We start from the raw sequence: 24,431 nt of genomic DNA, 5'->3' as shown, positions 1-24,431 counted from the left end.
CTGCTTTTGCGCCTAGAAATGAACCCCTGCAGCGCTTTTAAGGGGTTGGACATTGAGACGGTTATTTGAGACATTTTGCGTCAATATAAAAACAAAAAGAGCACCAGTTGGCGCCGCGGCGCGCTGGGTTATTAAACGTGGAACACCCCGCGGAGGCGGAGATGGTTCGGTCTGTAGTAGGTGGGACTGCCGAGCGGTCTGCAGCAGGACGTCGTAGATCAATGAACCGGACCGGAGGGTTGGTCCATCTTCTGGCGTGCCTCTGGCTGTAGCTTATAGATGTGTTTGTACACCTATCCAGGAAAGCGGCTCCTGTTTGTGTTTAGCTGGTGACCAGACGCGGTCAGGATGCGGATATTATAAAGCCACCGGGCATTTCCCACCTCTCATCGCTTGATTCATTCTAGCTCATCGCTGTAATTATAGATTTTTCCCCCTTTTTTAACTAATCTGTAACCTCCAGGATGATTTTTGCAAACAACCCGCTGAAAACATCCAATCGAAAGCAGGTAAAACACACACACCTACACACACACGCACACACATAGCATTTATTTTCTGTCTGCACTTCTTTTCTCACTTGAGGCGCACATGACATTGGGAAGCCCTCTCTGGGTATCAGATGGCATGTAGCACCTCATCCTGTTTTGTGTCTTTATTTATGGCCGAATTCATTCAGCTCATTAGTAAATAGAAGCGCTGCTCGGATGTTCTGATGTGTGAGGAGATAAAACAGCTGGCTCCATCTACAGCTCCACCGACACATAAATGATTATATGTCCTTGTTTGTTCAGCCAACTCTGGTCGATGTGTGTGACGGTAGCCGGAGTGCGTTTTGTAGGTTAATGAGTGGGTGAATCCGGAGAGGACTTTATGTCCCAATGTAATGTACTGTCTTTCAGGATGCTGACAGGCCTGTCTGCATCCTATGTTTGGACTTTTTCAGCTGATCACAATAAATTGTAAATGGGAGATGTAATAACCAGGCCCCGAGAGGAGAGGCAGCGCTTATTTTAAACTGTGAAGAAGGAAATCCAAGCCTCGTTTCGGATTAAGTGGCTTTACTGCGTGTTACTTAACCTGCACCTCCTATGTGAATCCCTGCAGGGAAGAGAGAGTTTTCAATTCTAATCATCTGCAAGATGCCCTTGTGAATGTCATCCTAGCTGCAGCTCTGAAAGAGATTTGGACCCCTGAAGTCCCCCACCTCCCCCCTTAAAAAAACACAAAGTTAGCAGGGGCGCGTCTAGAAAGTTTTCAACGGGGGCAGCCAAATGGGGGCCACTGGTAATGCTTGGGTGGCACCTTAAAACCAAAAGCCAGAGAGGAATTTAACCTTCCTCTGCTTCTTACAAATTACAAATTAGGAACGTGCCAAATTATTACATTTGGAGTCTAATAAAAAGTAAAAACTGCTGTTAATCGAATAAGTGCAGACAGATATTTTAATCAATCAAAGCTTTATTTATAAAGCGCCTTCCGCAACCCTGTCAGGAAGCCCAAGGCGCTGAACATGGTACAGTAGAAGTACAAATATAGTGAATAAATAAAAAATAAAAGCTATTCAAAAATAAAAGCTATTCAAATTACAAAATACAAATTACAAAAAAGGTGAAACATTCTAGTACAGGACAGAGGGGTAAAACAAGGGATGGAGTGAACCAATGAAAACTGTGAAAGAAATTCAACGTAAAGAGGGCCGAATCAAACATGTTCAGGAAACGCCAAGTGGAGGAGGTGGGTTTTTAGGCGACTCTTGAAGACTGGCAGAGATGGGGACAGCCTAACGGAGGGTGGCAACTGGTTCCAGAGTGACGGTGCTAGGACTGAGAAAGCCCAGTCCCCGCGAGTACGACACCTAGAACGAGGGACAGCGAGCAGGCCTTGGTCAGAGGAGTGCAGAGCACGTGATGGGGAATGTTTGTTCAGGAGAGTGGCCAGATAGGGGGGAGCACCACCCTGGAAGAAATTGTAAACAAAGATTTTGAATTTTGAATTTTGAATTGTGCACGATAGCAAACCGGAATCCAGAAACTGGACCGGATCACTGAGTTGATGTGAGCCTCAAATTGAAGTCCAGCATCAATTTTCACCCCCAAACTGGTAACAACTGGTTTTGAGTAGGGAGAAAGAGGGCCAAGATCAACATAACGACCCACAGCCCTGCTATTGGGGTGAAAAACAATGAGCTCTGTCTTTCCCTCATTCAGATGCAGAACGCTGGCCATTAGCTTCACCTCGTTAAGACAGGACACAAAGGACTGGATAGAGTGACCTTTCTCCTGAAACAATGGAGAGTAAATCTGGCAATCGTCAGCATAGAGATGGAATGATAGGCCATGTTTACGAAAGAGTGACTACGTTTACATGCAGCCAATATCCAGGTTATGATCGGGTTAAGGTCGGTATTTGGGTTTCTGAGTTGATCAGAATAACCCACTTATAAGCATAAATAGAAAGAGTTACCTCTAACTTGCATAACCCGATTTAAATGCGGACGTTGGGGTAGCGTCAGGACGTATGGACTACGTCCAGACGCAATATGCGTCATTTCCGGTTCTTCTTGTTCTGGTATCCGTGAAAACAACAACATGTTTCCCTGTTCGGAAGAGATAGTGACCGTGTTTGTTTGCGCTTTAGTTTCCTCGTCACTCCAAAAGTGTGGTGCTGTGCCGCGACTCGCCATGTTGCTCCCAACTTGTTGTTTCCTTCCGGTGTTCTGGCGCATACAAGACGTCTCGCTACTCAAAAGACCAAGATTCATTGCGAACAGAGCATGCGCAGAACACACGCTTTGATGGGGATATCCCGGTATGCGTTTACACAACCAAACATTCGGGTTAGAAAAGGGTTACCCCAGGTGTAGTAACCGGGTTTTTAAAAACCCGGTTATGAGCATATCCGGGTTTTGGCGGTGTTTACATGGACCTGCGGAACCGGGTTATTGTGAATATTCGGGTTTTAAAAGGGTTACTGGCTGCATGTAAACGCACTCATTGACCCCAGAGGTAGCAGATAAATGGCAAACAAAAGAGGACCAAGGATCGATCCCTGCGGGCAGGGCCCGAAATTAACACTCGCCACTTGCCAAATGCGAGTAAATTGCTTCATTTGGCGAGTAAATTTTTGAGCTCTACCTGCCACCTGGCGAGTAAATGTTTGCACCAAATTAGTTATGTTTATCAGTCATCTAACACGGATGTCTGATACTCCTCCCGCCTGCATGCAACTTACACAAATGTACGTGAAACGTGAACGCCGCATCCAACGTCATTTCCACCTATCCCATTCAATCAGTTTATCAAGTTAGCTGTTAGCTTCGTGTTAAAACTAGCGGTGAAATGTGGCGGTTTTTAACTGGAGTCAGCCAGCCTTCCAAAAGAAAACTCGTCGAACTGGAAGAAAAACCACCAGGACCAGTGGCAACCAGAAGATTTTGTGAAAAGTGGCGAACTGGAGATGGCGGAATCGTGAGACAATGGCTACATTATGATGGCCACGTAGCGTTGCTGCCTTTCACAGACAACTGTCCCTCGGCATTCTTCAAATATCCAAACGATGCCCATACTTCCGACTTTGTCTTCTTTGAGGGATAATACATGTCCTGAGTGCTGTCGTCTCCTCCTGCCATTATTTCAGCTTTAGCTTAAAGAAAGTTTTGGTCGTAAACAACAAAGTGCGCATGTGCCGCCGGCAACTTCCAGCAGATGATACGGTGGCTGGTAAGGGTCACCGTGCCTACACCGCAGCCATGGTAATCCACCGAGATAATATATATATATATATATATATATATATATATATATATATATATATATATATATTTTTTTTTTTTTTTTAACAAGACTGTTATTATTTATTGTCAACTTTTTTACCGGGGTTTACTGCTACACCGGTTATCGTGACAACCCTAGCCCTGACACACTTTCAGATATTCTCATGGTGCAGCTGTGTTCTCCAGAGATCAAGGACTATGACCCAAATGAGGCTGTAATGCTTTGGCACAAAGACGGTGTCAGAAGCAGGAGGCCAGACTTCATGGACAGAGAAAACAAGGAGTCTGACTAGATTTCAATGAAAGGGTTCATAAAAACATCTCTAAAAATAAATAAATAAATAGTAAAAGTGACAAAAGAGTTGTTTTTCTTATTAATTGATGTTTTAATTATTTTGTCACTCTGTTTGGAATCAACATAATATAGAATAACATGCTTTAGGTGGATCTAAATCATTTAGAATTTTGGCCGGCAAAAAATATGCTTGGCTGGTAGATTTTCGGCCGGTGAGTAAAAAATTTAATTTCGGACCCTGCCTGCGGGATTCCCCAGCGGAGCCCCTCCCAAGAAGAAAAAACATCACCCAGTTTAACGCAGAATGTCCTGTTGTGGAGATATGATCTAAACCAATCCAGAGCAGACCCTTTGATCCCAACCCATCATTCCAAGTGATCGAGTAGAATCGCGTGGTCGACTGTGTCAAAGGCTGCCGTCAGATCTAACAACAGAAGCACCACAGATGTACCCTGATAGATAGATAGATAGATAGATAGATAGATAGATAGATAGATATCATTTAAGACCCTCAGTAGAGCTGACTCTGTGCCAGACCTGTGCCAGACCTGAACCCTGATTGGAAAACCTCAAACAGATCAGAGTCAGCTAAATGTGAGACCAGCTGCTGATAAACGACTTTCTCAAGCACTTTTGATGTAAAAGGCAGGGTAGAGATAGGCCTGTAATTTGCGATCACAGAGACATCAGCACCAGGTTTCTTCAGGGTCGACCGAATAACTGCTGCTTTCAAAGCAGCTGGGACAACACCTGTGTTGAGGCTCCCATTGATAATCTGACCAAGTGATGGGCCAAGACACAGAAAGGCAGCCTTCCAGAGGCGAGGCAGCAGAACGTCAAGTGGAGAGCCAGATGGCTTCTGCCTTGTAACAAGCTTACTCAGCTCAGAAGAAAAAACAGTATTGAGGGAGCTCAGGGTGGGTGGTGATGGAGGAAGTGGAACAGTGTCAATAGAGCTACCAGAAATAGCTGCTCTAATGCCTGATACTTTATCAACAAAGAATTTGTGAAAAGCTTCAGAGTTTCCAGCAGCTGTAGGAGACATGGAGCTAGGCTCCTGATACACCAGAACAGAGTTTAGTGTTTTGTAGAGAATCTTAGGATTATTGGAGTTTGTTTCAATGATGTCTGCAAAATAGGCCATTCTGGCAGCCCTCACAGCATCCTGATAAGCAACCAGAGATGCTCTGAACAACTCGCGAGACCTGTAGGCCATCCTTTTTCCACTTTCTCTCAGAGGCTCTACACGCCCGCCTACAAGCCCGTGTGACATCAGAGAGCCAAGGCTCCCTCCTAGGCCGAGACTTGCAAAGTTTGAGAGGGGCAACCACATCCAGGACCTGATTACAAAGTACATCAAAGTGTTGTGAATAGCGTTCAGTGTTAGATGGATCTGGGTTAAAGGTCTCTAACCTTACAGACATACAGTCCACAAACTTTGAAATAGTCTCTGCATCCAGGGCTCTGAACCTAGTAGCTGGAGTTTCACACACAGGGACAGGACATGGCAACGTAACATCACAGAGTATAGGAGAGTGGTCAGAGAACACAGGAGGCAAAGTCACAAGGTTCATGACAGGGAGACCAAAAGAGAGAACCAGGTCCAGGGTGTGACCCCTGGCATGAGTTGGGGATGATACCCATTGAGTTAGATTGAATGAATCTAGCAAATTAAAAAAACCTTTAGCAAGCACATTGTCAGGACAGCAGATATGGATGTTAAAATCACCAAAAAATAGGACATAGTCATATTTTAGGATGCAGTCTGCCACAAGATCACAGAAATCGTTAAGGAAGTTAGAGACAGTCTTTGTAGGGCGATAAATCAGCACAACGAGCAGGCGGGGGGAGATGCACAGTTCAAATAAGCATAAAGTTAGTATGCTCTAAAGCTAGAAAACTGTACAAGACTTCAACTCCACTGAGTTTTGGCTAGCAGCTATGAACGTAACTGAACTATGGAAGCTCTGCATGGACAAGATGTCAAAAACTCAAAACACAAAAGACTTCAATAAACGCGACACACTTCTTTCCTGCAAATAATTTTTCACTGTTGATGCTAATACCTATGCTCCTTCAAGCAATGTGCTCCTGGCTGCAAAGAATTGCACCTTCAAATACAATTTTTTTTACTTGTGAGTGTTTATGTAGACAAATAAACTTGTTGATATTATATGTAGGTAAATATGTAGATACATAAACTTGTTTATATTCAGTACAAGTTACATAGATTTTTTTATGCTTCTGTGAAAAATGAGAAAAGCCCCTTGAGAAAATAATTGTGAATTAAATCGCAATTGCAATATTGAAGAAGAAAATCGTTATTAGATTGTTTTCCTAAATGGTTCAGCCCTAATCTGGATGGGGTGTATCTGATTGCAGCTGACAACCTATTGGTTCAGACCATCCACAAATGGTTTTCTAATGTATTGTACTATGGAATTAAAATCATCCCAGCTCTGTGAGCATTAACGTTTTAAATAACAATTTAGTCATTATGTCCTTGAGTAAAATTGTATTTGGAGGAGGTGTGGTAGTGCTGTGGCACGGCTCAAGCTTTTATTCTTAATTGAATTTTTAAAATTTACATACTTTTCCTTTTACATTTAAGTAGTTTTGAAGTAGCTCTTGCAGGCTTGAGGTGTTTGTGGCTATAAAACAGCATGATGCTGTTAACCAGTCCGAGGAAAGATGTGCAAATATCTGAAATGAAGACTCCAAAACCTGCCGTCTGAAGCTCAGCTGTGACGTGGGTAACTTCTAGTTCCTGGAAGAGGTGCACCGGTATATTTTTTCTCCCCGAGTACGACTTAATTATTTTTTTTCATTCCTTCTAGAGTCCACTGCAAATGTATTGATTAAATGAGTGTCCCACACCTTTAAAAAAAGAGTTTTCCTTTGGATAGTCTACACCTGTCATCCATACACGTAAACTGGTTGTGTTAAATGTTCCTGTCTGATTTATCTTGGCTGGATTCAGATCTAAGACCATGTTGGAAATGTTCAGTAAACAGACAAAACTGCATTTTAAAAAAATCGTTTGTTTCTGATCGCCATCACGTGTCCCCCACCGTGGTAATGAGCATCGTTCTGGTGACGTTATTGAAATCTCTCAATAAGTCTTCTTCACTTTCTTTTTTTATTGTTGTCCTTCACTTTATGAAGTCTAAAAGCTAAATTCACTGAAGCTTGTGCTCTTTTCTCTTCAGTTTAAATGACTAAAAACATAATTATGGAAAGGGAGATTGCCCCCATCCTGACCTGCCTTTTGGGGCATCATGGTGACCTTAAGCACATAACAGACTTCCCAGAGGTCTCTGCCAAAAATTCTTTTTTTCTTATCTGTGAAAGAAACAAGTCGTAACATTTAACAATCACGTGTCTTTGAAAGAGCGGTTAAATGTATTTTCTTTGTCTTTTTATTTAAATTGGTGAATAGTTGCATTTCTCTGGCTTTTGAAGTGGATTATCCATTGGTTATGGACAGATGGTGTTATTCTGCCATGTTCTGCCTTTGATCTGATCTGGCTGGGAGCGATTTTAATGAATGAGTAAAGGGAAGGAAATGCTTTGCAGGGCAATGTGGTGTGTAGTGAAAGCAGGATGTATGAATTAAATGCAGGTTTTATCTCAGAGTGATTCATAAAAAGTCAATTCACAAGAAAATGTTTTTTTAAGCAGAATAGTACTGCCTCTAATGAAGCCGATGTAATTCTGCTGTCAAACAATCTAATTACATAAATCCACTGGAGGAACATGTTTTTGTTTAGTACTTGCAGCAGGGTTTTACCATAGCTCTTATGTTTAGTCGGCCCTGCTAGTGCCCGATAGGAGCCACATAGTAAATAACTGGCTCCAACGTTTATTTTATATACATACATAAATATACTTTTTTTTTTCATATGTTGTTTGTTTAATTTAAGATTGAAAGAAAATTAAATGAATAAGAGGTAAAACTAGGGGGTAGGGACAAATAAGTAAATACTTCTGCCTACTCCTTCTCAAACAAATAATGGAATTATATTTTGTAATGATACATGTGTGAAATGTTTGAAATAAAAATGAACTGAACAGTGCTGATCGTTGACCAGTGTTGCTTTAATGTAGCATGAAATAGCAAAAGTCAGATCGTTTCTCATGTATGTTTCTATGCAGACGGGATGTTCTTGTTTTCTTTGTTGACCCGTGTTTAAATTAGATTATCGAGGTCCTGTAAACATCCTAACAGTAGGCTTCCTGTGTGCAGTCGTACCCCATGACTCCGTCCAGTCCCAGCAGCAGCAGCAACAGCAGCAGCAGCACAGGCCTGGAGCAGCTCAGCAAAACTAACCTCTACATCCGCGGCCTGCCGCCTGCCACTACAGACTTAGATCTGGTCAAACTCTGTCACCAGTGAGTACACTCTCTCTCTCTCTCTCTCTCTCTCTCTCTCTCTCTCTCTCTCTCTCTCTCTCTCTCTCTCTAGAGACTTTTTTGTTGAAACGAAGGGTCTACTGTGATCATCCTAGTTGTCCAAACCACAAACATGCAGATCAGTCTCTTGTTTTGGATCCATTTGAATCTATAAAGTCTTTGATTGCAGAGGTTTAATTATGATTGAAGATAAACAATCGCAGACTCATGGTGTTCACTTGAAATCTGGTGCACACAGTGTTTGAATAATTAAATTTCACTTTAACTGACTTGATTAAAAGATGAGATAGTTGCTCTTGCAGGCTCTGATGTTAATGGGAAAGGTAGAGTCTTTCACCTAATCCCAAAGCCGGTGTCGTCACATTCATTTATTTGGTTTTTGTCATAATAATTAAGAGTTCTGGAAAGGTTGAACTGTAGGAAAATTAAAGCGATATTTCTTTTTTTTTTTTTTTTTTTTGTTTTTTGGAAGTGGCGCTCTGTGGAAATGTTTCTATCAATTAAAATCTTATTTGTTGTTGATTGCTCTTTGAACAGCCTTCGTTTAGGGAAACACAGATTAGTTCTGGTTGGACAATACAGTCTTTTACAAATTGCATTAAAACAATTCCAGTTTTAATAAATTATAGCAGTTACCACCAATGCTATTTCATTACCTCTAGTTGCCAAAAAAAATTCCCTTTTCATAGCTAATGTCTCAATTCTTATTCCAGTCAAAAATTCTTGACATTTTCCCAACATATTTTCCGAACCCTAACCCATTTCATCCATGACTAACCATGTAATTAATGCCAGTAACAATGTGGTGGTGCAAAAATAACATGACCTGCGAGAACATTTTAGAGATTATGATGATTTGGATTCTTCTCTGTTTCTCCAGGCTGAATGTTTTCCAACCGCTATCTGTTACAGGGAATATATTCATCCTTCATGCTGCTTTTACAGAAACGTGCTTCAGAAAATCTCAACTATTCCTTTCAAGATACAATAATGTTAAACATTTATTTTGAAGTGCATTAGCACAAAGCTAGCGCCATGCCATTGCAAGTAATAATCAACATAATTTGTTAAATTTAGATTTTGTTGTCTTTTATCATACAACTCTCCCCGTTTCCAGTCTCCTTGCTTGTCACACCTGCTAAGTTTTAGCTTAGCTTAGCTTAGCAGGTGAACGTCTCAGCTTGAGCTGCTGACAAAATAAAGGACCGTAGGTTTCAGGAATACATTTGAAGTTACTGCTGGTTCATCTTCCTTGTTGATAATAGTTTTTGGGAAAGGTGCTGAATAAACAGCATTTAAAAAAAATGTCCAAAACTAAAGTTATCTTCCAAAAAGCGCAATCTGTTCCTTATAGGTGGCCTTTTGAACATGCATGCTAGTTGAGCCATGCAGCGGCATGCTGAGTTATAAATACACTTCCATGTCTCCATAAAGACACAAACACACGTGTGGAAGAAATAGCCACAGGTTGGTATGTTTGCGCGGCGTAACGTTTCTCTCAATGAGAAAACAAAGCTGTATGATGAAGCAGTCCAGTGACCGTGTTTGATATATCAATCAAATCAATCAATCAAAGCTTTATTTATAAAGTGGCTTCCGCAACTCTGTTAGGAAGCCCAAGGCGCTGAACATGGTACAGTAGAAGGTAAATATATTGAATAAATCAAAAATACAAGCAATTCAAATTACAAAATACAAATTACAACATTCTGGTACAGGACAAATGTGTAAAACAATGGATAGAGTGAACCAATGAAAACTGTTAAATAAATTCAACATAAAAGAGGGCCAAAATCAAACAAGTTCAGGAAACGCCAAGCGGAGGAGGTGTGTTTTTAGGCAACTCTTAAAGACTGGCAGAGATGGGGACAGCCGAACTGAGGGTGGCAACTGGTTCCAGAGTGACAGTGCTAGGACTGAGAAAGCCCCCCACGAGTACGACACCTAGAACGAGGGACAGCGAGCAGGCCTTGGTCAGAGGAGCGCAGAGCGCATGATGGGGAATGTTTGTTCAGGAGTGTGGCTAGATAAAGCTGGGTGTGCACTGTGCAACTTTTTCACTCGCAGCGTTCAGCTTCAGCTCAAACTGTACGACTTCCTCGCAGGGCAGATCTCACGAGTCATGCGTTCACACTGCACGACCCAGTTCTCGGATGCGATCTGACTGCTCACACTACGTCTGGTAGCAACACGTCGGCCCTAAAAATATGCTAAAAATAGCAGTTTTTACTCAACACGTCAGACTTTTTTGTCTTGTTTTGCCTGTTGTCCTTCGGGAGTGCTGCAGGAGGACACACAGGGATTTATGGGGGTTGGATGAGGAAAACGAAATAAAGAAAGTAATTTTTGATCAGTTTAATTTGACATGAACACAACAAACACGCTTTCTTGACAATCTTTGAGTAAAAAATGTGTGGAAATAAAAACGAACGATGTGTTATTAGGGAAATAGCGGGCGAGCGGTGTTGATGCAGGATTGCGCATGCGCCCTGAGTGGTTCTGATACATTTTGGGTCGCAGCTGCTCGCATCGCCACTTCAACAGTGCGATACCCTCACGAGGGACGAGCAAAATATCAAACGCTCCAGAAGTCCGTGCAAGCTCACGATTGCCGATCGGTAGCTGGTCACATGGTGTTAATCACCTCTCGTAACCCCCGTATGCTACACGACGCTCGGCGCAAAACTGGCCCCGATCACTTGGATTCTCGCACGAGTGGAAAATCAGCTCAAAAAAGTGAAAAAGTCGCACAGTGTACGCCCGGCTTAAGGGGGACCACCACTCTGGAAGAAATGATAAACAAAGACGAGGATTTTGAATTGTGAGCGATAGCAAACTGGAAGCCAGTGCAAGGAGGCCAGAACCAGACTGATGTTGTCCCGTTTCCTGGTCCCAGTCAGGAACCTGGCTGTGCTGTTCTGCACAACCTGTAGGCGACGCAGTGATGACTGACACAACCCTGCATAGAGAGAGTTGCAGTAATCAAGCCTAGAAATAACAAAGGCATGCAGTACCCTCTCCAGGTGGGCTCTCGACAGCATATGCTTGATTTTTGCAAGGCGTCTTAGGTGAAAGAAACCGGACCGGATCAGAGAATTTATGTGAGCATCAAATTTAAGTCTAGCATCAAGTTTCACTCCCAAACTGGTAACAACTGGTTTTGAGTAGGGAGAAAGAGGGCCAAGATCAACACAACGATACACATTCCTGCTATTGGGGTGAAAAACAATGAACTCTGTCTTTCCCTCATTCAGATGCAGAACGTTGGCCATTAGCCAAGACTTCACCTCGTTAACACAGGACACAAAGGACTGGATAGAGTGACCTTTCTTCTGACACAATGGAGAGTAAATCTGGCAATCGTCAGCATAGAGGTGGAATGATAGGCCATGTTTACGAAAGATTGACCCCAGAGGAAGCAGATAAAGGGCAAACAAAAGAGGACCAAGGATCGATCCCTGCGGGACCCCCCAGCGGAGCCCCTCCCAAGATGAAAAAACATCACCCAGTTTAACGCAGAATGTCCTGTTGTGGAGATACGATCTAAACCAATCCAGAGCTGACCCTTTGATCCCAACCCATCGTTCCAAGCGATCAAGTAGAATCGCATGGTCGACTGTGTCGAAGGCTGCCGTCAGGTCTAACAACAGAAGCACTACAGATGTACCCTGATCTAGTGATAGATAGATGTCATTTAGGACCCTCAGTAGAGCCGACTCTGTGCTATGGCCAGACCTGAACCCTGATTGGAAAACCTCAAACAGATCAGAGTCAGCTAAATGTGAGACCAGGTGCTGATAAACGACTTTCTCAAGCACTTTTGATGTAAAAGGCAGGGTAGAGATAGGCCTGTAATTTGCGATCACAGAGACATCAGCACCAGGTTTCTTCAGGGTCGACCGAATAACTGCTGCTTTCAAAGCAGCTGGGACAACACCTGTGCTGAGGCTCCCATTGATAATCTGACCAAGTGAAGGGCCAAGGCACTGAAAGGCAGCCTTCCAGAGGCGAGGCAGCAGAACGTCAAGTGGAGAGCCAGATGGCTTCTGCCTCGCATCAAGCTTACTCAGCCCTGAGTATGAAACAGTATTGAGGGAGCTCAGGGTGGGTGGTGATGGAGGAACTGGAACAGGGTCAACAGAGTTACCAGAAATAGCTGCTCTAATGCCTGATACTTTATGAACAAAGAATCTGTGATATGAGTTGATGCTATTGTAGTGATTAGTGTGGTCATCGTTACTGGAGTTGTCTCGTTTTTTAATTAAAAGCACATTGAAGGGAGAGGCTTTGAGCCATGAAACCAGCAGCAGCAGCTGTTTGTGTCCTGTCTGCTCGTGTTTTGTTCGTGTTCCCAGTGGTGTTTGCCAGTACAAAGCAGAAATGAAAGCGCTTTTCATAGCAACAAGGTCCGCATGTTGAAACGAGCGAGACATTCGGTCTGTGTAGTCTGCATGTCCACGCAGTCGTTCACAGTTTGTGTCACATTTCAAAGCGTAGCATTGCAGATGAAAACAAACTCTGAAATATTAAAATCTGATTTGTTTTGGCTCAGTAGAGCGTGCCTTTCACCCCGCAAGTAATGAAAATAGCACCTTTGACAGAAATATGTATCTCCTTTGTGCATCCAGGTATGGAAAGATTCAATCTGCTAAAGCAATCCTGGACAAGACGACTAACAAGTGTAAAGGTCAGTAAAGACACGCCCTGAATAAATACCATAATAGTTGTAGTTTTTTTTTATTAGGTAAACATCGTTTGACTTTTAACTCAGCATCCATGTCTCTTATCATCTGCATGGTGCCTTAAAATCAATCTGTGGTAATCTGGTGCTTGTTTGGGACGATAATCCATCATTCTGAGGGTGAAGAGTGAACCTGTCTGCCTCCATTTGTGTCAAAACTTCAGTCGCTTTCGCATCCCAGCCATCTGATTTGCAGAATCTCACTGCTGTGTTTTATTGCCATGGTAACAAAAGTTTGACAAAAACAAAAGCAGATTATGATGGATTATCCGAGACAGGCGGGTTTAGAGGCTCCACAAACAGATTTTCACTCCTCATGGAAATAAATGGGAAACAGTCTCTAACTACATGAGACTGAAACATAAAGATGATGTGTTTTAACCCTCTAGTGTTCATAGCTGTGGACAGCTATTCTAAAGCTGTTCTGATGTTTTTGTGAGGTGTTTCTGGTATTTTTGCATATTGACCCCCACATCAGTGTCTTGTGTGTCACTGCAGAACCTATTTACAATTCAAAATGCACTTTCCTTGCCTGCCTAAAGACAATTTAAAACACATGAGAGGGAAATTCCCAACTAGTTGCCATACTCATGCATGAAAATGTTAAAGATTTATTCTAAAATATCTCGGCTTGAACACTGTTGATAACCGCTTAAACATTCTCCCTCTCCTGATAATAACATTTTAATTTCTTTGACATTGAATGTGCTACTACTAGTTTACCCGTTTAATTATAGATTCACTAGGATAAATACAATAAAGTTTATCTCACCAAATAGAACATTTACTAAGAAATCACAATGTAACCATTGAAACATTACTTGGTATATATGTTTTGTGTGTGTGTGTGTGTGTGTGTGTGTGTGTGTGTGTGTGTGTGTGTGTGTGTGTGTGTGTGTGCGTGCGTGTGCTCTGTCCTCTCGATCCCCAATCGAGGCGCGGTGGATGGCTGCTTATACTGAGCCAGGATCCTCTGGAGGTTTCTTCCTGTTAAAAGGGAGTTTTCCTCTCCACTGTGGCTAAATGCTTGCTTAGTATGAGGGTTGCATCAAGTCACTGACAGTCAGTGACTTGATGCAATCTGCTGGGTTCCTTTTATAGGAAACATTTTACTGATTGGCGTAATGAACTGACCTGAATTGGAATGTTTACTATGTGAAGTGCATTGAGATGACTTTTGTCGTGATTTGGCGCTATCTAAATAAACTTGAATTGAATTTAATCTTCCTGTTCTCGTACTTTTGAACAGCCACATGGCATGCATTTATGTATGATAAATTGGTTTAAATTTCTGTTTTCATGTCTTTTTAAAGTGAAATATATGAACTAGCAGCTAAATCAAAGCATCTTCAGCAGTGCAGCTTGTGTTTGAATGTTTTTGGTCTGCAGTGGTCAGGGCTGGCAAAATGTGGTTCAAGGAAGGGCAATAAATGAATCAGATGCAGACTCGATGGGACAAGTCAGTTCCAAGGCCAGTGCTTTTCTGATCCACAGCTGCAAAAATAAAGTTCTGGTTCAGATAGCATGAATTTAAGGTCAGAAAAGGCTGTGGTTTGCAGTGTTTGGGGCTGTTTAACCACACATTGGTCATGATGACCCATGTGTTCTGCAGAAAATATTTAATGTGGGTAAACAAGGATCAGATCTGGACCACAGAGCAATGAAAGAAGATCAAATCTAATGAATAAATTTGTCTTATTTGGGGAAAGCATGACAAAACACCTCTCTGAGCTGCCATTCACACGGCTGTACCTGGACATTAGTACACATTTTAAATACCGTATCTCCCTGAAGAACAGAGACAGCTTTTAGCCACATAAACCACCCAAACAGACAGTAAAGAGGGTTTGAGGAGCGCAGGTGTAAGCCTGAGACCTTAGTTGTCCAGGTCTAACTCCAGCTGAAGGGATCCTGTGGTAAATGCTGGACAAGCAGATCAGATCCACGGTCCAAGATCTGCCTCACAAACGCTGGACTTAAATACATCAAATCTTTTGGAAACCAGTCCTGACAGGACTAACAACATTAGAAATGTGGTCATAATGTTGTGCCTGATCAGTGCCTATCTCTGGAAATCAAATGTGGAAAATCACGATTTTATTTGCTTTAACAGTTCCGATCAGGGATCATCTTCATGTAAATAAATAATACATTAATCTGTAAAACCCAACTTGAGAGCTTTTTCTTTAGTTTCACTGACAGCTGATACACATTTTGCTCTACTAACAACAGGTTACGGCTTCGTGGACTTCGACAGCCCAGCTGCTGCATTAAAGGCGGTACATGCTCTAAAAACCAGCGGCATCCAGGCACAGATGGCCAAGGTGGGTTGCGTACATGCTTGTGTGTGAGAATGAGACATTTCTCTATAGTTTTGTTCATTTGCATGTTGAAAAGGACATTAAACAGGTCGCACGACCTCAGCTGATGAGCTGTTTCTCCTGTGACCTCTTCTTTTACTTTCACTGGTTAAACCAGAAGCCACCTCTCTCAGATGTCACCAGCATTTGTGCACCTTTTCCCTGAGCCATTCTGTAGTTTTTAGAAACTGAAAACGAGTCACCACTGCAAAAATTAGCCATCTTAAAATAAGCTAAAAAATAGTTGAATTTAGTCTGAATGACCTTAAATTAAGTGAAATAATCTGCCAGTGCAGCAAGATAATTGCACTTGTTAAGACTTCTTTAAATAAGAAAAAATATCTACGCTTTAGACAAGTGCCAAATTTCTTAATACAAATAGTGAAACACTAATTTCAAGTGCAAAATTAAATAAAATTAACTCAAAACTAGCCTGTTGGTGCTTTTTTCTGTTTTTGTATCCCTCCCATGTTGAGATGAAAAATCTTGGAACAAGCAACTGTACAAGATTAATCTTCTGCAATCAAGAATCATTAATAGGTTTTGTTTTAAATCAAGACAAAGAATTTATAATAAAAGAAATTAGGCACAGAGTGTAATAAACAACCTTTATTTGAAATTTCTTTTCAAATGTCCAAACATTTTTCAAACATCGCACAGATCAACGACTTTCTTAACAAATCTTAATTTTAAGCGTATTGTTTTGTATTCCTCTAACACATGAAGAACCTCAACATTTCATATACTAAAACGTTTTTTTTTTAATTAACATTTTAGACACAGATATTTTTTGGTAACATCTTATTACACTTGGATCCAAGTGTAATAAGATGACTAACTGGATGTTTCTATGTCATCTACATCTGCGGTTGCACTCATCATCGCATTTCTTTCCGTTTTCTAGTTTTTCTAGTTTTGTGTTACAGGAGGAGAGTGCACTGATGAGTGGTTCTCTCCTGAGACCAGCCTGTGGCTGCTCAGTTTCGAACAAACATGGCAGAGCCTGGTTTGTGTGTTGCAGTAGCTATGGCGACGCTGCTCTCCTGCTGTTTCTAAGGGAGACCGTAGAGGCGCTAAGCTGCTGCAGAGTGTGCATGAAGTGGGCTGCAGTGAGTTTGTGTGTTGTTTGTGCAGAAGAGCTCAGAAATAATACTTTAGCCAAATGTTCCTCTGGCCCGGATTAAACAATTTCATGTGGAGTCAAGTGTCAGCCAGTAATTTGTCAAAGAGTAAACGGTTCAGGACGTCATCATCAGTGACATTTCTTGCATTTTGTCAAATCTTTCATGCTAAATAAGGCTTTTGGTTTCTTTGTTCTTTTTCTTCTGTTTTTCTTTGTGCAGCAACAGGAACAGGACCCGACAAATCTCTACATTTCCAACCTGCCTCTCTCTGTGGATGAGAAAGAGTTGGAGAAGATGCTGCAGCCCTTCGGCCAGGTCGTCTCCACCCGAATTCTCCGAGATTACAGCGGTAACAGCCGAGGCGTGGGCTTTGCCAGGTCTGTCCCAGGAGACTGAAAGAAAGCACTCTCGTTTATTTTCTACTGGCTCATCTTTCAAGCTGTTGCAGAATAAAGCTGTTAGCAAAGGGGTCCTTTCCTGTAATAAAATGTAATCCTTGGCTGTGGCACACCGTAGCTTCTGGAGTGATTTATCCATTATTATTGAAAATATGAATACCGGTATTCTTTTAATGCAACAGAACAATAATAACATAGAGTTGATCATATCTCACAGCACTTGAAATGGTGAAGGTATTAGCAATTGTGTTAAAGAAAATGTTGCTTGCGTCTGTCAGGATGGACACGACGGATCAGTGTAGTGCTGTCATCTCTCACTTCAACGGGAAGTTCCTGAAGTTAGCTTCTGGAGCGCTGGGTAAGAAAACACTTCCTGTTCTGGACGCTTTCTCCCTAAGTGAAAACCATGGAGGCTGATTTGCTGGTTTTGTGTTTTGCCCCCAGCTCCGTCTCAGCCCTTGTTGTGTAAGTTTGCAGACAGTCAAAAGAAGAAACATGCTCACGGTGGATTTGTTCCCAACGGACAGACGGGTGACCTCAGACTAGTACGTGTACAACTTATTTATATGTAAAGTTCATTTATCATCGTGCTGCTTATTAATGGATGAGTTTTCTTTAGTATTTCCATGAATACCCAGTTTTAGTAGCTAAAAAAAGCCACCTAAATGTTTTAAAATGACTTGAAAAAGTATAAAATAAGCTTCACTTTCAGCTATATCTGCTTTTTATTATTTGAGAAACTAAATTCTAATAAAACATTTCATTTCAAACTTCTGAGTCTAAATAAACCCAGCTGTTTTTACTTAGATGCCAGATCATGAAAACATTGGTAATAAGAGTCTCTTTATTAACATTACTTAGTGCATTATTAAGCATTAATAAACAAAGGGTCCTTTTATTAACGTTACCATTATTGTTAACTATTAAGTGCCCTTAAGGTTACAGGACAAAGGGCCTGGGAGGGGGGGTATCTGCTTAATAATGCATTACTTGATTTTAGCATTAATATTAAGCAGTTGTTAATACTTTAATAGTTTATTCATGCTTAATAATGCACCAAATTATGTTAATGAAGGGACCCTCATTGTAAAGTGTTACCAAATAATTTATTAAAATTCTTTGTACAAGTGTCTAATTTATGCTGTTAATAGATAATAAATATTGTTTTTTTTACATTTCAACAATAAAATATAATTTTGTAATCCACATTATTATTTTTTTCATAGGGTGCGATGACTCTGACCTATGACCCTTCCTCAGCAGCCATTCAGACCGGGTAAGTAAGAGTTTTATTACAGGGTGGTGATGAGGAGTTAGTTGGTTGTAGAACACGGAAAAAACATTTTTTTAATCTTATGTCTGATTATTCATGTCTGGGATTTTCATGCAGGCTGAACATGGAAATAGTCTCCTACACATATCTCCTGCATTACATATCTCCTGCATTAGCTTCTGATAGAAAAGAGATGGTGATCCTGACAGATCTACATAACACTGTCATTTAACACCCATCTGGACTCACAACGGGGAAGGCTGTTGTTGTTTTAGGGTCCAGGAATCAGCAAAGAATGCCTCAGCTAGTAGAAGCTCACTGTTAGCATTAGCAACATCCCCACAAGGCAGAAGCTCCTCCAAGCTTGAATCATTTGTGGAGATAATACATCCATGTTGCAAGTCGGTGGTAGAGTCATGTTGCTGTGATCCAATCTGAGGCAAGATGCTCAAATATCAGGAAATAAGACTCCAATAGCCACCGTCTGAAACTCAGCTGTGTTGTGGCTCACTGCTAGTTCCTGGAAATGGCGCACTGGTGCATTTTGACCCCTGATTACGACTTACAAGGCATTATTTTCTACTAGGCACCACTGTAAATGCATTGATAACGAGTGATCCGCACCTTTAAACAAGCACAACAAACGGGCTTTGATAAAAATAGTACAAATTTGCACAATTCTAATCTTGGTTTCGTTTCACTTTGTTGTGTAAAGTTACTCACAACATTCACTCCTCTGAGGAAAGCAGGTTCTGTGACATAGGTTTCCTCTAACCAGTTACTAAGTATCCATTTATGACAGTCAGGACCTAAACGTGGTCGTTTGAATCATTGTAACTAGTCCTCTTTAGCAGAACCCTTACAGTTGGTGTCATGTTGCTGTCACACTTGCATAGTTACCTTCAGTGCCATTAACAACACAAGCTTGCAGAATTCAGACTAGATTCATGCAGAAAAGCCAGACCATGATGCTACCACCACCATGTTTGTTCATCTCTGGCTGACATGTGTTTGAATGACTCTGGGTTAATTAATGACCCGCCTGACTCTGTGAACCTTTATTTAAAAACAATGTTTTGTTAGTCGGCCACTCCATCTGAGATTAGTGATAATTTAATTTTCTGTAAGTGGCCAGAAAATTATTAGTAGTGTTCAGTAAACATGTATTATACACATTTAATCTTTTAGCTTTCATACTTAGTTATGATCCTTTAAAATATTTAATATTGGAACATTCTCCTGTACAATACAATTTAAGATTTTTTATCTTATAAATCTTTGAGTTTAGTTTTGTAATTTGTGTGTTTTATTTATTTATTTATTTATTTATTTATTTTTAGGTATTATCCTTCTCCATATCCAGTGACCAACAGAATAATGACTGTGCAGCCTGCAATGTCTCCCTACATGTCTCCAGTCTCAGCCTACCAGGTACCAAATATTCTCTTTAAGCAACAAAGATAAATGAATTAAACGCTGAATGTTTTTTCCTCTCTCATGTGTCCTACATGGTGTATAGATATATTTATGAAGGGTGTTTTTATTCTGATGTCATTGGTGTTGTGAATGTGAGCATTAAGAACCTCAAAAATTACCAATAAAAGCTTAAAGTCTGTCCAGTAAGAGCCAAAAAGCCATTAGAAGGTGGTTGAAGGCTAACTGTTTTCATGCCCCTGTAGCAGCTGACAAACAAGGAACAGTAATTTGTTCTTTCATTGGTCTATTTTTTTCTCCCTCTGTTAGGTTCAGAGTCATTCTTGGTTGGCACATCAACCCTACATCATGCAACACCCGGTAAGGGAACAACAAAACGACACTCCAACACTATTTCTGCTACAGGAAATGGGTGTGAGGCGCCGCTGCAGCTAAAGCTCAGAGCTGACTGCTGCTCACTCTTTATTCAGCCAGTTCTGCTGACACAGTCAACCCAACAATCAAACTTCCTGAAACACCAAGCTGACACAGGCTGTGAGACGAAGCCAGTGTGTGTGTTGCATATAAGTGTGTACATGTGTGATGGAGAGCGCATGAAAGAGAAATGAAACAACCAAGGAGACGCCGAGCCCCTCCTCCCTCCCCCTCTGTGGATCCAGCAGGAAATGCCTGAAGCAGAGACAGTCTTGTGACTCTTTGAGTCCTCCAACAGATGGTTTCCACTGGAACAAGTGTCTCTGCTCCCTTCCCTCCCCCCACGTTTTGCTGGGAAATGAACTATTCCCAGAAGGCATTTGTGTTTAAAGGTGTACACACACCAGCTAAAAACGGAGAGGAGCTGGCATAGTCACACCCCAACAGATTTCCAGAACACGTTCTACTTCAAAACACAAACAATAATCTCACAATCGTCGCTACGGGGTTAAAGTTGTACAGCACTTTGAGGTTCTTTCCACCCCACGCCCTCCAGCGTGCAGCTAATATTTTTATCAGAGAGAGCAGGACTGAGCTTGTTAAACTCTCGTCATGTGATGTGAGTTAAAACTGTCGTGTTTTACAGGCTGCAGTGATGTCTCCCTCTGTGGATCCCTCCATGTCAATGCACCCCTCAGCCATGATCACTCAGCAGATCGGCCAGCTGTCGCTGGGAAACACTGGAGCTGTGAGTGAGATGCACTCCATCATGCTGCCTTGTTTCATTTAAAATGACCAGTTTCATCAGGGAGTTAATTAACTCTGTGTGATGAATTTAAATGATTGACTTGTAAAAATATAAAGAAGTAGAAAAAAACTTTACTTATATTATACTTAAGTGGTTCCTAATATTTAGTATTCAGTATTCACTGGTCTAAATCAAATCCAGTTTTTTCCTAAGGCACACAAAGAATTAAAGGTCTAGATTTTCTAAAACGGATGCCAACCTCCCACCACCCATCAGGCCAAAGTTTTAAATTCATATTTTGTTTTGTTGATCAACTTGACTCTTGATAATAATGCATACTATTGCAACCTTTAACACAAACACAACACCAGATTTTAGCTCCTTAGCTGTAAAACTGAAAGTTCTGGCTTTTTAAAATTTAGCTAAAGTTGAGTAGCAGTTGCAGCCGTGTTGAATCAAACTGATTCCAAAAGTTAAGCAGTTGAAGAACAATTACTTTCTGACAGCATCATTAAAATCTATCTGGTGATTCACGAGGTATTGTTTGATTTTACACACACACACACACACACACACACACACACACACACACACACACACACACACACACACACACACACACACACACACACACACACAATGACGGCAAGAGAAAAAAATGGCACACTGCATTTGCGCTGGAGCGCCGTTGTTTCGGCAGTTTGCTAACATTTGTGTTTATGGAAGCATTAGGGTGTCGTGTGTTTACACCTTTTAGTGGAAGCTTACAGCTGTGCTTTGTCATTAAATAGTCCCTAGTCTAATGTGGCTCCTGTGATTCCTTTGTGTTACTTATGATTTTCACTTGCAGTCAGTATGATTAGTGAGGTCACCAAGCAGAATTAGGATCACTACTGAGTAGTTTTATCAACGTTTTTCACTCTCAAGGCTAGTCGGTACCATTCACTTGCATTGTTTTATTCTAAGCTAAAGCTAAAGGTGGGCCAGATCAAGAAAATGACTGGGCTGGTTGCATTTTTGTTTTCCTGCTTATGTAACTATGGGGAGAATGTCAACAGGTGGAACATGCCTTTAAATACCACACCATCAACAACAGCCTAAATCAATTCAAATTAAATTACTGTGTTTTCATCATGCTTTCTTTTCCATTACAGTATATTCCTGCCCACTCCAGTGTCCAGGGAGCATACATGCCTCAGTACGCTCCCATGCAGGCAGCACCCGTAAGCTTCATGCCACACAATACCTACAATGCCTTCTAAACAACACCCATCTAACTGTTATGCATCTAAAAGCAGTAATTATTCAGAAAATGAAAACGGTTCACTTTAGGCCAGGAGTCCTGCATTCATAAGACCATGAGTTGTTTTTCCTCTAAAACCACCAATTATCCCACGTTGAGGATGGTTATTATCAGATTCTAAATGAAAGACAATGTTCTTGCTTTGCAGGAAAATGGCACGCTGCACCAAGTGGATTCTTCCAACAACTCGTCTCCGTACAGTCAACTCAGCAAGTGACACACAGGTGTGTTTTAGTCTCTGAGCGTGGATCTTTCCTCAGCAAGTATAAAACATTTGTCAAATCGCTCGTCTAAAAGTGTTTCTGCTGCTTATGTGTCTGACTTCAGGCCATGTTACAGCTCTGTGAGCCAGACGGCAGGTGAGAAGTTGCTGAGGACATCACGGGGATCAGCCTGCCCTGATCGGACCAGATACAGGAACCTTTTTTTTGCACAGTCCCAACATTTTTAGTGAAAATTAAAGACGATGTAAAATGACTCAAACAGTCTGTCAATCACATGAAAAAAGAACGAAAAGTAGATTTATTTTGATAATAAACAAGAAACTCTTCTTTTTTTCTCTTTTTCAAACCAGAGGACCCCCACCCCCACCTCCACCTCCGCCCCACTCCCATTAAAATGCATGAGACTCAGATCTTCCCCTCCACCTTTGAGGTGTCCTTGTTTTCAGAGCTCCTTTCATTGTGAAACGTGACAAACTTTGCAGACCTGGTTTGCACCGAAGTTTTAGAAGAACTTCGTTTTGGTTTTCAATGTTGCAGCAGATGACTTTACGCCCAGCTGCACATGAGCGTTGAACAGAACACATGACCATTTCATTAGGAATTATTAAATTTATCATTGGAAACGGTGCCTTTCCTACAAAACATTCTGTCATCAGACTTGATCAGGTGTCATATTTGTAATTGTGTGCATGAAATCATGGAGATTTCTCTTTAATGTTTCGCTATCTAGTTGTTTGGTAGCAATAAAGACAATGAGAGTTCCACGGCAATAGTGATTTTAAAAAAAATGGAGGCCAACTCAGAGCATGGTAATTCCTTATTTTCCTATTTCCTTTTTTCAAAGAATTATTATGACAGGACATGAAACGAGAACAGTACTTTTGTGAAATTCCAAGTTTTTCACCCGATGGGCATCGATTTGGAGGCTTTGTTTTTTGTCAGTTATCTACCAGTTATCTACCTCAGGGTTCTGCTGGAGTCAGCTGGTGCTGTCGGGTTTGCAGGTAAAGCCCCCTCTCACCAGAACGGACGACACGAACCTGAAGCCACGCTCAGGAGCTGGCTGAACTCTGCTGTTTGTCTCACACACGCAGCGATGCTCCTCCTAATCTTCAAATTCAAAAAAGAAAGAAAAAAAACATTCTTACTTGCGTTAGATTTTTTTTATTGTCCTTTGTCTTTGCTTCTGTTCAGGTGATTCTTTTCTCAACGTGATTACAGCTTTTCAATTGTGATGCTCCATTTTAAAGATCAGAAGACTGCTTCTGTGTGAAGCAGCTGGTTCCTTAGAGCCGACCAAGTTCACAGAGTTTAGATCGTTAGTTAAACCGTTTACAGCCAAACACTGTAGAAGGAGAAGGTCACGTCTGACTGTTCTGCGTTTCAATAGCAGTCGATCCCTGACTGCTGTTTGGTGGACATTACAATCACAGGACTCACACGACCATCTGAGGAAAATGACCTGAACTTTACTCACACTCAAGACCAAAATCCAGTTTCATTGTCTGCTTGGTTTAAGGAAAAGTCTTAAACACGTGTGGTCGCTGTGGTTCTCTCTGATCTGTGGGACTCAGACAGCTACAGAACATCCAGGCAGGTTTTCTGAAAAGTTTTCCTGGGAAAATGTAAAAATGGAAGGAAAAAAACTGTTATCCTCATCACTTCCTCCTTTCACCTCCAACTGAATCTCAATCAATCTTCCTTTGGCTCTCTCCCTTGATGAAAACATGACAAATGAAAACATTCATTAATAAAATGTCCCTTTCTTTCTCAGAAAAGACTCCTGTCTCTTTTTAAAGGATTTGCCTCCATGTTTTTTGAGCAGCTGAAATGATTGTGATCCTGTCACTGGAGATATTAAACATCACCATTCTCCACATTCTCATATAAAGAAGAGGTGGTTGTGTGTAAATAAATAATACAATACAT

At 41.3% G+C, this 24,431-nt stretch overlaps 1 protein-coding gene across 3 annotated transcripts; it reads left to right on the top strand.

The window, feature by feature from the left end:
• The first annotated feature begins 205 nt into the window (after positions 1 to 205).
• rbms1a (RNA binding motif, single stranded interacting protein 1a) lies at positions 206 to 22,828 on the top strand. 3 transcript variants are annotated; one of them, XM_015953454.3, is made up of 14 exons: positions 206 to 509; positions 8,317 to 8,462; positions 13,112 to 13,170; positions 15,457 to 15,548; positions 16,928 to 17,085; positions 17,385 to 17,464; positions 17,551 to 17,651; positions 18,333 to 18,382; positions 19,720 to 19,810; positions 20,123 to 20,173; positions 20,874 to 20,975; positions 22,130 to 22,198; positions 22,427 to 22,502; positions 22,606 to 22,828. In XM_015953454.3, the coding sequence occupies exons 1-13, from the start codon at positions 465 to 467 to the stop codon at positions 22,493 to 22,495; spliced, it is 1,113 nt and encodes a 370-aa protein (XP_015808940.1). In that variant the 5' UTR covers positions 206 to 464; the 3' UTR covers positions 22,496 to 22,502; positions 22,606 to 22,828. The 3 variants fall into 3 exon arrangements, with proteins under 3 accessions (XP_015808940.1, XP_054588347.1, XP_054588348.1); XM_054732372.2 differs by having other exon boundaries at positions 22,576 to 22,755; XM_054732373.2 differs by having other exon boundaries at positions 239 to 509; positions 16,934 to 17,085.
• The last annotated feature ends 1,603 nt before the right edge of the window (positions 22,829 to 24,431 follow it).

Source organism: Nothobranchius furzeri, chromosome 9 (assembly GCF_043380555.1).
Source record: "Nothobranchius furzeri strain GRZ-AD chromosome 9, NfurGRZ-RIMD1, whole genome shotgun sequence".
NCBI classification, from domain to species: Eukaryota; Metazoa; Chordata; class Actinopteri; order Cyprinodontiformes; family Nothobranchiidae; genus Nothobranchius; species Nothobranchius furzeri.
Note: the sequence above shows the minus strand (reverse complement) of the source record. Positions and strands in the feature narration are given on the sequence as shown.

Coding starts and splice junctions, on each gene's coding strand:
- rbms1a (XM_015953454.3), top strand. CDS start 465: ATGATTTTTGCAAACAACCCGCTGAAAACATCCAATCGAAAGCAG. Junction 18,383..19,719: donor TCAGCAGCCATTCAGACCGG/GTAAGTAAGAGT, acceptor ATTTATTTTTAG/GTATTATCCTTCTCCATATC. Junction 20,174..20,873: donor CCTACATCATGCAACACCCG/GTAAGGGAACAA, acceptor CGTGTTTTACAG/GCTGCAGTGATGTCTCCCTC.